Genomic DNA, 12,929 nt, shown 5'->3' on the forward strand with positions numbered 1-12,929 from the left:
TAGACACATAGGGTCAAATAAAGTGAAAATGAGGGATAGAGTGTACCTCCCTTGCAATGGTAATCAAATGAAGGAAAAATAGCTTCAAAATAATAAAAGGGTCAAGGCACCAATTAAATAGTAAAGTATAAACAAAATTACCAAATCCCTCCCAATTGCAACTTAAATGAAATCAAATAACGCATAGTTTCCAAGAAAGTAAAATTATTGGTCAAATTTCTAAAAATAGAAAAACTACCAAGGACCCAATTGCAAATATTAACCAATCACTCAAGCCTATTTAACACATTTTGGGAACTCAAAGGTCCACCAGTAAAGACAAGGTCAAATAATAGTCCAAATTGCAATATTTTAGGACCTAATTGCAAGAAATCAGAACCTAATTGGGCCTTCATAGAACGAGGAGAAACATGTGGGGTTGATTTGCAATTTTTAGAAGTTATTTTCCATGCAAAAAACCATGCAAAAGTCTGGAAAGAAACAAGTTCCTGTAACTACCTTCCTATGCTATGGAGCTTCGGCAACCGAGAATGAGTTAGGTATTTTTCAACCAAACATCAAAGCTTTAGACTAGGAAACAGCTATAACACTACCATAATCCAAACAAGCAACAAGCATAGAATGAAACCATGCAAACTCTTAAAAACTTTCATGCAGGCGTACGGATGAAACTGCTGCAACAAAAACCTGCTGCACTTTCATTTCCAAACGCAGATTTCAGACCCAAAAACAAGAATAACAAAAATGCAGCAAAGAAACTTAGCAGAAACAATATGTTCATGCCATTTTAATAACATGTTCATGCATACATCGAATGAAGCTTTCTTCATTTCTAGTTGCTGGGTTTCTACCAATGCTTCTTACTAGTCACCCAAGCCAACTTAAACAAACCCAACATTCCAGCTCCCATAAGATCATCATTACATACCAAAATTAATTATGCCGAACGAAAGGAATCAAGGCAAAGAGTGGCCATAAGATCAGATTTTCTGCTACAAATTTTACATTCTTAACTGGCATATGGGCAACACAATCCAAACACCAAGAGACAACAGGTCACAGCAAGAGTGATAAACTCATGAAGCTTTGGAACTTCACAACTTCCAGTCACAAACACAGCCAATGTGACTTGAACATCTACCAAGACTCGACTAGAAAATCAAAGAAAGGAAAGATTCTGTATATATTGCTGCAATAACTCAGCCCAACAGAAATGAAACTCAACCCTCTTCAAATGCAGAAACAGACATGAAACTGAACGTGTTAGATGGAGCATTACAAGAACAAGATAGATTTGGATTGCGAAAATGCAAAATGAAGTGCAAGAAAACTGTGAAAATCCTCTTTTCATGCACTTGAAGGGCCAGTAGCTAAAATGATGAAGCAATCATCAACCTGATGATAGACTCCAATACAAACAGGAATAAAGGTCATGCAAATCAGGGAGACTTTCTACTTCCCTCTACTTGTTGTAACTGACGAAGCTTTAAGCTTCAGCAGCTTTACCCAGAGATCCAGTCATGCGATTGGACAAAACAAGAAGACAGCTCTGGGTGAATGCATACATAGTATACCCATTAAACTACAAATGAACCAAACACTTCAAATGAAGCCTGAACCAGAACAAGCAAAAGGAAGGAGAAGGATATGTCCAGAATTTTGCGCGCCAATCTGGACGCAAAAGCAAACCAAAAATCCAGGCGACATGATCATCCAACATTCCTCCTATTTCTATCAAACGCAGCAATGCAACTTAACTACGAAAACACATCGAAGATGGCAAAAAAGGAACCGAGGTAAACATGTTCATGAAAATCCAACTCAATAACGCACAAAAATGGAAGCTTTTTCTTCCCTCAGTCAAAGAAAAATTGGGTAACTTATGAAAAGTTTGAGTTTTTAGTGATTATCTATGACAAACATGACAAACACATGCCAATCATTAATCTGACATGAAAGACGGCGAAATGAAAGTGACCAAACCCCAAAGAAAATCCTGGGTTTCTGTCTCTCGAAACCCAACTTTAGATTTGTACATGATAAAAGCACAGAACGATCAAAGCTGCAAACTTTTCTGCGATTTTTCTTTCGGCTAAGACACAATCATGCAAGACACCGATTCATTACCCAAACTTCAGATTTTTCATTACCCAAAAAAGGACCATCAACCATATTGAATCCGAAACAGAACCAGTAAACAGCAAAAGAATGCAAACAACCGACTAAAGAAAACAGCTTTCAACTATAAAAGGTGAATACAATACCTTGATCAAGGAACGGAACGTGGGATGACCAAGAAAAGGCTCAATTGATTCTTTCAGATGCTCGAAGGAATGTCAGACGATGATGAATGAAGGCCCAGTCGATCCCCTCCTGCAACTTCCAGCCGAAGATCCTTCTTGCTTTCTCTATCCTTCACTCCTTTCTTTTTTCTTGCCCTCACAAACTCTCTTTTCTCTTTTTCCTCCAGCCCCTCCTGACTTTTCCTCTCCTGTTTTCCTTTTCCACTCTCAGCCTTCCCCCAGCTCTCTGGTTTCTTGCTCTCTCTCAAAACCCTCGCCGTTACTCCCTTTTTTTTTCTTTTTTTGCTCGGCCGTAGCTCTCTCTTTATATCCCAAAACCCTGATCTTCACGGCCCTTGATAAATCTTATTTCCCCACTTTTCTATGACCATCCGATCCATTGGAAGCCAAGAATGAACCAGAAAAATCTCCCGTGAAAATGATATTATTATTTTTTTATGCTGCTGCATGGGCCTGTGTGGTTTTTTTTTTTTTTAAACAGTAACTCAAATCTAAAAGAAATAAACCATACATTTTTGTGAATGATTTTTTTCGATAAATTCTACGCTAAAATGGGTTAAACTAAAAAAAAACTAAAAGACTAAAAGTAAATAAAAACTAACATAAAATAAAAATAATAGCAAATAAAGCTACACTAAAAATTTGGTGTCTACAGTTTGCCCCTCTTTGTCTGAGTTTTGGAAAAACTTGAGACAAAGAAATAGACACCAAATACTCACCTGTATTATTTGGCTGCGAATGACTCGAACAATGGACGCTTTTGAAACGAGGACTGACCTCTTTAACAAAATTTTAAATGGGACTGACCCAAACGAGAAATTTAAAACTGGACTGACCCGAACAAGGCATTTAAAATGGGATTGACCCAAAACAAGAAAGTTTAAAATCGGGACTGACCCGAACAGGAAATTTAAAATCGGGACTGACCCGAAACAGGAAATTTAAACGGGACTGACCCGAACAGGAAATTTAAAATCGGGACTGAACCGAGACAGGAAATTTAAAATCGGGACTGACCCGAGACAGGAAATTTAAACGGGACTGACCCGAACAGGAGACTGACCCGAGACAGGAAATTTAAAATCGGGACTGACCTGAAACAGGAAATTTAAACGGGACTGACCCGAACAGGAAATTTAAAATCGGGACTGACCCGAGACAGGAAATTTAAACGGGACTGACTCGAACAGGAAATTTAAACGGGACTGACTCGAACAGGAAATTTAAAATCGGGACTGACCCGAGACAGGAAATTTAAAATCAGGACTGGCCCGAAACAGGAAATTTAAACGGGACAGACTCGAATAGGAAATTTAAAATCGGGACTGACCCGAGACAGGAAATGTAAAATCGGGACTAACTCGAGACAGGAAATTTAAACGGGACTGACCTGAACAGGAAATTTAAAATCGAGATTGACCCGAACAGAAAATTTAAAATCGGGACTGACCCGAAACGGAAAATTTAAAATTGGGACTGACCCGAGACAGGAAATTTAAAATCGGGAAATTCCAGTATACTTACCTGAAAATAGCCCAAAAATTTTCAGTAGAGGTTAAGTTTTTGCCTCTAAGCCCGATGGTTGATTCTGCATTGCCAAGTTGTTGTATCTTTTGACCAAATTTGCTTGCAGCATTTTAGATCCGCCTTTGTTCACTGGAGAACTCTTTCCGATACTGACTCCAGTGCGTAGTGTCGATCATTTTTCATTCATGCATGAAACTTTCCTGCAAAAGAGAAAAACAAAGAAACTGCCGCCATCACTTGATCCGTTTTCCTTTGAGAATCGTGTAAACATGAGTTTTTTAATGCCTTTTCTTCCTTCTTCGCTAACTTTCGCTGCGGCAGCCGATTGAGTTGGATTTCTCGCTCCAAAAGTTTTCCGATTTTCAAACTGACCAGGTATGTGTTTTGCCATATTGTGAAGTCTGTGTATCTAGCTTTGCTGAATTTCAACTATTCCCAAAAGGTGATCGAATCCAAGCATGTTTTTGAAATACCCACAGGGATTGTTATTCACCAAAATTCAAGGATTTAAAAATAAAATAAGGTATGCAAGAAAATTCACATGTCATGCAGGAATGAATATGCACAAGAATGCAACCATCTGTGCTTAAAACCTACAAAATGCCATGAATGCAAGCAAATTCGGAAACAATGAACTTCCTAAGAATGTATTTGCAAAAGAGTATTTTTTACACAGTGACACAACTTTCGGCCAACAGACGTCATGTTTGAAACCCTGGATATCTTCGTTCTGGAATTCAATGTTGGCAGAAGTATTACAAAACTGAGGAGAAATCCAAATGAACCAAGTCACCAGCTGTTCCTCCTCGTGCTCGCTCATTGCAGAACCCTACCTTGGCGCCCTTTCGGGTTTTCACCAAGGTTGCCCCCACCCTTGTTTTTTCCTTCTTTTTCTCTCTTCTTCTTCTTTTTTTTTTTCTTTTTCCTTTTTTTCTTTTCTTTCTCTCTTTTTTTCTTTTTTTTTAAGGTGCCCTTTCGGGTTTTCACCTAAGGAACAAATGGAAAAGCTCGACCATGATCGACTCAGGAGTGTGATTTGAAGATTTCTGGCATCAGTAAAACGCGCTTCCCTTATAAGCTTAAGTGAAGGCATTACGGACATCACTTGCCAGTTGATTAGTGAAATCCCTAATAGAAACACAACAAGTGACGAAAGCCAGGACTTTTGGGCTTTTGTAATGAGGTCAGGTGGGGTGTTTTCAAGAAAGTTGAGGCTTGAAAGCAAGAATTTTTTTTTAATGAAAAGTGTGAAATAACCTGAGATTGCATCATGTTGAACGACACTGAGGAAAATTTGCCCCAGTTTGATTGGAATTTTCTCTCTTTGCATTTTTCATTGCATTTTCCTCACTTTTGAATTTTTCTTTTAAAAACTAAATTTGCCCCAATGTGGGGCTTTTCTTTTCCCTTTTCATCTTTCTTTCAAAATAAATTTGCCCCAGTGTGGGGTTTGCAATTCTCAGGGGCTGTGAAATGAAAATTATTGTTCTGATAGCTCAAAGGGATGACTAGAGATGAAATATTTTGACTGGAAAGGAAGATGGCCTGACTTTTGTCTTGTCCCTTGCGTGGCTTCTAAAAGAAATTTGCATAATCAAATAAAGAACTTCTTACACATGTCTGAGTTGATAAGTTGAGGGAATGTCTGTCCATCCATCTCTGCCAAAATGAGTGCTCCACCAGGTAACACCTTTTGAACAATGAATGGCCCTTGCCAATTTGGAGCAAATTTGCCTTTGGCCTCATCCTGCACTGGCAAAATTCGTTTAAGTACTTTGTCGCCTTCCTCAAATGTACGCCGATGGACTTTTTTGTTGTAGGCCCGGGCCATGCGTTTTTGGTAACATTGGCCATGACAAATAGCATTAAGTCGTTTTTCATCAATCAAGGACAGTTGTTCATAACGTTGCTTTAACCAATCAGCCTCTTCCAACTTGGTTTCCGTTAGAATATGCAATGAAGGGATTTCGACCTCGGCAGGTAGCACAGCTTCCATTCCATACATAAGCGAATAGGGGGTTGCCCCAGTTGAAGTTCGAATAGAAGTCCGGTATGCCATTAGCGCATAAGAAAGCTTTTCATGCCAGTCATGATACTTTTTAGTCATCTTGCGAATGATCTTCTTCAAATTCTTGTTTGCGGCCTCCACAGCTTCATTCATCTGCAGTCTATAGATGGCAGATTTGCGATGTCTGATTTTGAATTGTTCGCATAACCCGTTCATTGTTGAGATTCTTGGCATTGTCTGTAATCAATGTTTCTGGCACCCCAAATCGGCATATGATATGATCTCTCAAGAAACTTGCCACTACCTTCTTTGTCACATGCTTGAATGATTCTGCTTCGACCCACTTGGTGAAGTACTCAGTTGCCACCAATATAAATTGATGTCCATTTGAAGCAGGAGGGTCAATTGTGCCGATCACGTCCATACCCTACATTGAGCAGGGCCATGGGGCAATCATGCTATGCAATTCGGTGGGAGGAGCACGTATAACATCGCCATGCACTTGACATTTAATACATCTCTGGACAAAATCTATGCAATCACGCTCCATAGTGAGCCAAAAGTACCCAGCTCTCATGATTTTCTTGGCTAACAAATGTCCATTCATGTGAGGTCCACAAACACCGCTATGCACCTCTTTCATCATGTATTGAGCTCAATCTTCATCGATGCATCTTAAGAGGTTCAAATCTGAAGTCCTTTTGTATAATACCTCTCCATTTAAGAAAAACTTCGAGGCCATTCTACGCAGGAAACCCTTATCATTTGCACTAGCTTCTGGAGGGTAAGACCCGGTTTTGATGAACTCCTTAATATCATTGTACCAAGGGCTATTGCCAGATGTTTTGTTTACGACCCAATAATGAGCAGGCTTGTCCTGGAGTTGGATCCAGATAGGTTCGATTCTTAGTTCATCCGGATATTGTATCATAGAAGATAAGGTGGCCAAAGCATCGGCAAATATATTTCGAGCTCGCGGGAGATGTCTGAATTCCAAACTTTGAAACTCTTTAGCCAAATTGAGCAAATTACAATGGTATGGTAGGATCTTTGAATCTTTAGTTATCCATTGCTTCAATGTTTGGTGCACGAGCAAATCTGAATCACTGAAGGCTATCAACTCCTTAACTTCCATTTCCAAAGCCATTTTAAGACAAAAAATATAGGCTTCATACTCAGCCATATTGTTTGTGCAAGGAAATTGCAATTTAGCCGCCCCAGGGTAATGCTTCCCGTCTGGTGATACGAGAACTGCTCCTATTCCGGCTCCGAAAGAATTAGCGGCACCATCGAAAAACAACCTCCATTCAGGGCACGGCTCGTTCATATCTTCTGCAGCACCAACAAGGAAAACCTCTTCGTCGGGGAAATAAGTATGGAGCAGTTGATAGTCATCGTCGTTTGGATTTTCCGCCAAATGATCGGCTATAGCTTGTCCCTTGACGGCCTTTTACGAAGTGAAAACAATATCAAATTCCGAAAGAATCATCTGCTATTTGGCCAGACGCCCAGTTAGCATCGGTTTCTCCAAGAGGTATTTCAAAGGATCAGTGCGGGATATGAGATAAGTGGTGTGACTTAACAAGTAGTGTCTCAACTTTTGAGCTGCCCAGGCCAATGCACAACAGCTTTTCTCAATAAATGAATAATGAGCCTCATACTGAGTGAATTTCTTGCTAAGATAGCAGATGGCTTGATCTTTCCTTCCGGAATCATCGTGTTGCCCTAGAACACAACCTATTGCTCCGTCGAGCACGGATAAGTACATGATCAAAGGCCGGCCCGGTTTGAGTGGCACTAGGACTGGAGGGTGCAGCAAATAATCCTTAATTTTGTCAAAAGCTTGTTGGCACTCTTCATTCCAATGCAATGGCACATTCTTTTTTAACAACTTGAATAATGGCTCGCACGTAGCGGTTAATTGGGCAATGAATCTTCCAATGAAATTAATCTTCCCTAAGAAACTTTTCACATCTTTCTACGTTTTTGGCACTGGCATGTCCCGAATTGCCTTGATCTTTGCCAGGTCTATTTCTATGCCCTTTTTACTGACAATGAATCCCAACAATTTACCAGCTGGTGCTCCAAAGGCGCATTTCGCAGGATTTAGCTTCAAATTGTACTTTCGCAACCTTTCAAACAACTTTCTTAGATCAATTAAATGGTTTTCTGCTTTCTTGGATTTGATTATAATGTCATCCACGTAAACCTCCATCTCCTTGTGGATCATATCGTGAAACAAGGTAGTCATGGTCCTTTGATAAGTAGCTTCGCCATTCTTTAAACCTGGCATTACCCGATAGCAAAATGTGCCCCAAGGGGTGATAAAAGCAGTTTTTTCTCTATCCTCTTCGACCATTAAGATCTGATGGTATCCAACAAAACAATCACAAAAGGATTCAATTTCATGTCCGGCAGTGTTGTCCAGAATGATGTGGATGTTTGGCAAAGGAAAGTCATCTTTAGGACTGGCTTTATTAAGGTCCCTATAATCAACACAGACTCGTACCTCTCCATTCTTCTTTGGAACAGGGACTGGATTCGATAGCCAAACAGGGTAATGAGATACAATGATAATATTAGTCTTAAGCTGCTTTTCAATTTGCTCTTTTATTTTTAGACTCATGTCTGGTTTGAATTTACGAGGCCTTTGCTTCACTGGTGGGAAAGTTGGGTCTATAGGCAATCTGTGCACCACTATATCGGTAGAAATGCCAGTATATCATCATAAGACCATGCAAATACATCTTGAAACATAGACAAAAACTTGATCATCTCTTTTTTCTACTTTTCATTCAAATGAATACTGATTTTCATCTATTTAATCTCAGTCTCAATGCCAATGTTGACAATTTCTGTTTCTTCTAGGTTCGGTTTAGATTTCTCCTCATATTGTTCGAGATCTTTTGAGAAAAAACCATATACCTCCTCATTATCACTCTCATCTTGCAATTCAGATTGCATAATTTCCAAATCGTGAGTGATATAGAGATTGTCACCATTGGATTCCAGAACAGTGATATCCATAGGGTCAAATAATTTTATTTTTGGCCATCTATAAGAATTAAGAAATTCAAGGCAATAAGCAAATAAAACACGCAAATAAACAAGTAAACGAACAATTGTGATAAAAACTACTTATGCAGTTTCATAAAGCTTCAAAGTGAAACAAGACAAAAGTCTGATTGCTAAAGATGTTTTCATTAAACTATTTACATATGCAAGAAACAGTTTTCATGAACTTTGGTAAATGACAACCCCCTGTAGATTTACCGAAACTCCTTTCGCACGGGAAAGTACTCGGCGGTCCAGTTGTGTATGGCTCCTTTGGGAATATTTGGGAATTCGGCATCATCTGACGAACCATCTTCGGATATTGCTCCCACAAACAAATGAGTCAGGCTTGTTTCCACTTCATCAATTGGGTTAAACTCAGATGTAATGACTTCATCCGGCTTTGGAAAGGTATAGCGTAGTGGTGGAATGTCTAAAACACCTATCTTGCCTTCCTTTTCAGCCCTCTTGTGTGCTTTCATCTCCTTTATATCTCTGGCAGTCGGACAGAATCCCAAACCAAATAAGTCCTTCTTTTCGATGAGCTCTACGGGCTTCAGAATGCCTTGTAGATTGCGTCCCAATCCCTTATCAAATTCATATCCTCCGCGAATCATTTCCTTGGCCATCATAACACTGGCCACTGGCAAAACCATTTCGTCTTTTGAAGCCTCACTTGTTATCCAACTCACAGAGACAATGTCAGCTGTACGGTAAGAAGACACTGAAGCATTTCGGTTACCATCCTCCTCAGGCTCGGAATCGGCAATTACAATGCAATCTTCTTCGGCAAAAATGGTTATTAGCTGGTCATTCACCACACATTTCAATACTTGATGCAAGGAAGAGGGCACAGCGCCAGAGCTATGAATCCGTGGCCACCCCAGTAAAACATTATAGACACTGGGAAAGTGCATAACTTGGCAAGCTATCAGAAATTGAGCGGGCCCCATTTCGACCACCAAATTTACTTCTCCTATGGACTCCCTTTGGGCTCCATCGAATTCTCGAACTACGGTCTCTGAGGGTTTTAATTTGACATCTTGCAACCCTAACTTCACCAAAGTGCTCCAAGGACAAATGTTGAGGGCAGACCTATTGTCGATCAGTACTTTAGGCAACATTTTTCCATTGCACCTCATAGCTACATATAAGGCTTTGTTATGACCAGTTCCCTCCGCAGGTAGCTCTTCATCAGAAAAAGTGATTTGTTTAGCAGTCAATACATTTCCGACTATGTGCGAGAAATTGTCAACCGAAATATCCTTGGGAATCCGAGCCTTTGTCAAAACTTCAAGTAACGCATCCCTGTGCAAGTCGGAAGAGAAAAGCAAGTCTAAGATGGAAATTTGGGCAGGCATTTTGTTCAGCTGTTCAACCACATTGTATTCGTGTCTCTTAAGCCTCTTGAGAACATCCCATGCCTCCTTTTCAGTCACTGCGGGTTTGGCAGTCGGCTCATGATTGCTTATTTTGACTGGGACGCCAGCAGTGGACGAGTTTGCTATTTTTCCTGACCTTGTGATAGCAGACACTTCTTCCTTCAAAACTTGTTTACCCCCGATTAGCAAAACGGGCTCACTGTAATTCCATGGTACCTACCGTAAGCTGAAAACTGGCACTTGTTCTGGGAACTCAAGTATCACAGGTTCTAAAGCTGCACTTTTGGATGGGGTTCGGTCTAAAATGAAGGGCTTCTTATCTCCCTCATACGATACTTCCTCTATCACGAAAGGTTGATCCATTACCCCGAACACTTCTGTTTCATTTGACATGCTTCGGACAAGCTCTTCAAATTCCTTATCATCCATAATAACGCTGACCATATCAGGGTGTTCCGGCAAGGGGTTCTTGCTAACATTCGGTCCTTGCTCTTCTCTCTTCCTAATTATGATTTCCCCTGCTTCGAGCATGTCTTGAATCTTATGTTTGAGGAGTCGACAATTGGCAGTGGAGTGACCAGGTGCTCCTGAATGATAAGCACAAGTAGCCTGTGGATTATACCCAGCAGGCATGCCATAAGGGTAAGTTGGAGGGGGAATCACACCTATTTTACCGGCAGCCTTTAATTGCTCATACGACTGATCCAAAGGCCTGCCTAGGTTGGTGAACGTTCGGATACGATTTTGATTGTAGGTTTCAGTAGGTTGGGGATAGTTATAGGTAGGTCTATTTGGTGGGAAAAATCTTTGGTGGTAAGGAGGTCGATGACGAGTTTGTTGAAAATTTGGCTGAGATATTTGGAAAGGAGCTGTAGGCGGGTTAGCATAATTTGGGCGAGGTCGGGGGTAGGAGATATTGGTAGTGTAAACAGGGTGAGGACTTGGATAGTAGGGATACGGTGGTGAATATGTTGGTTTGTGTTGAAATTTAGGTCTTGGTGTAGGGTTTTGGTCCCAGATGAATGCAGCTTCCCCCCCTTTCCTTTTAAATTGCGGCTTTTCCCACTATTCCCTTGTCCTTGTAAAGCATCCAACTACGATTTGAGGGCAGAGACATTAACGATCTTCCCAACTCTTACGAAGTCATCGTACTCTTCAAGCTTATTGACAATAGCAGCAAATGAGCATCCAGTCATGCGGAAAATTTCTTCAAAGTATGGCGGATCATGTGCTTTAATGAAATTGCGGATAATTTCGTCCTCAGTCATTGGTGGCTTGACTTTTGCAGCTATTTTCCTCCATCTCTTAGCATAGGTTTTGTGGTCCTCAGAGGGTTTTCTCTTTGTTCCTTCCAACGTGGTTCGTGTCGGAGCCAGCTCGCAGTTATACTCGTACTGCCTTACAAAAGCATTGGACAAGTCAAGCCAGGTCTTTACTTCTTCGGGTTTCAGATTGGAATACCAGTCGAGTGCATCCCCCTCCAGACTTTCTGGGAATAGCCTTAGAGGCAGATTCTCGTCATCTACGGGTCTTCCCAACTTGTTAGCGAATAGTCGGAGGTGTGTCTTGGGATTACCTGTCCCATCGTACTTGTTAAACTTCGGCGTTTTGAATCCAACAGGCAATTGTACATCTGGAAACAAACAAAGTTCATCATAATCCAGCACTCCTTGCTTATTTAACCCCTGACTTTTCCTCATAAACTCATCAAAGCGATCCAGGTGCTTGAGCAACTTTATATCAACAGGAGCAGAAGATTCTCCCATCTCTGGTTTGGCTTGGACAGCAGGGTTTGATAGTAAGGGCTCTGCAGCGGTGGGATAAAAAGTATACTGCTCAGGAAGTACATTTGAAGTGACTTGGGGTGGTGGAATTTACGTGTGAGTAGGAAGAAATGAAGGATTAAGGGGGTAGGTGTATGGCACATTGGTAGTGGTATGGGTGAAAGTTTTTTCGGGTGGAATAGGGAAAGATGAAATAACCGTAGTTTAAGTTGGGGATATGACAAATGGTTCTGGCTCTGGTTGATTGACAGGTGCAGATTCGGGTTGAACACCACCACTGATAAGCTGATCAATCAATTTCCTTTGGGCCGCCACCTCGGTCGTCATCTCGCTAAACTTAGCCAACATTTCGGTTAGCTGGACCCCCAAATTTGTGGTTTCGGGCTGAGCTGTAGTAACGGACCTGTCCGATGATTCCAGCTGTGAACTCATGTTTACACGACTCCTTTGGGCTTGACTACGGGATCGTGTTATGATGGGGCTTCGACGAGAAGTTATGTTTAAATATTACCTGAAAATATGAAATGACTTGCCTTTAGATCTTAGCCCTCGCTTAGCTTTCCAGCAAAATAAAATAAAGAAACAGAAAAAGAAAAAGACAAGAGTTAGTAAATATCCAAAAAAAAATTCGGATGCATGTCCTATTGGGGAGCTCTTTTTATGCCAAGCGTAGGCCTAGCATGATGCAACACCTTCGAAATGGGACCCGTTATACAAACCTGTTTTGACAACAATTTGTACGAGTGCAAAGAGAGATCAATTTCATTGATAAACTTGCCAATATTTACATCATATCACGAAGGCGGTTCCGTACAAGGTTGCCAAAATTTCTGAGCCTATCTAATACAGAATCCCTAGTTTCTCTAGCATA

The 12,929-nt window shown here is 40.8% G+C and overlaps 1 protein-coding gene across 1 annotated transcript; it reads right to left on the minus strand.

The window, feature by feature from the left end:
• Positions 1 to 1,486: 1,486 nt before the first annotated feature.
• On the minus strand, positions 1,487 to 12,040 carry LOC140005167 (uncharacterized). The gene is made up of 8 exons (XM_072045628.1): positions 11,894 to 12,040; positions 10,495 to 11,123; positions 9,112 to 10,410; positions 7,850 to 8,525; positions 6,551 to 7,285; positions 6,047 to 6,265; positions 5,521 to 5,991; positions 1,487 to 1,582 (listed from the first exon to the last, which is right to left on the minus strand). Exons 1-8 carry the CDS (start codon positions 12,038 to 12,040, stop codon positions 1,487 to 1,489), a joined length of 4,272 nt encoding a protein of 1,423 aa, XP_071901729.1.
• Between the last annotated feature and the right edge of the window lie 889 nt (positions 12,041 to 12,929).

This window comes from Coffea arabica, chromosome 1c (assembly GCF_036785885.1).
Source record: "Coffea arabica cultivar ET-39 chromosome 1c, Coffea Arabica ET-39 HiFi, whole genome shotgun sequence".
Classification (NCBI taxonomy): Eukaryota; Viridiplantae; Streptophyta; class Magnoliopsida; order Gentianales; family Rubiaceae; genus Coffea; species Coffea arabica.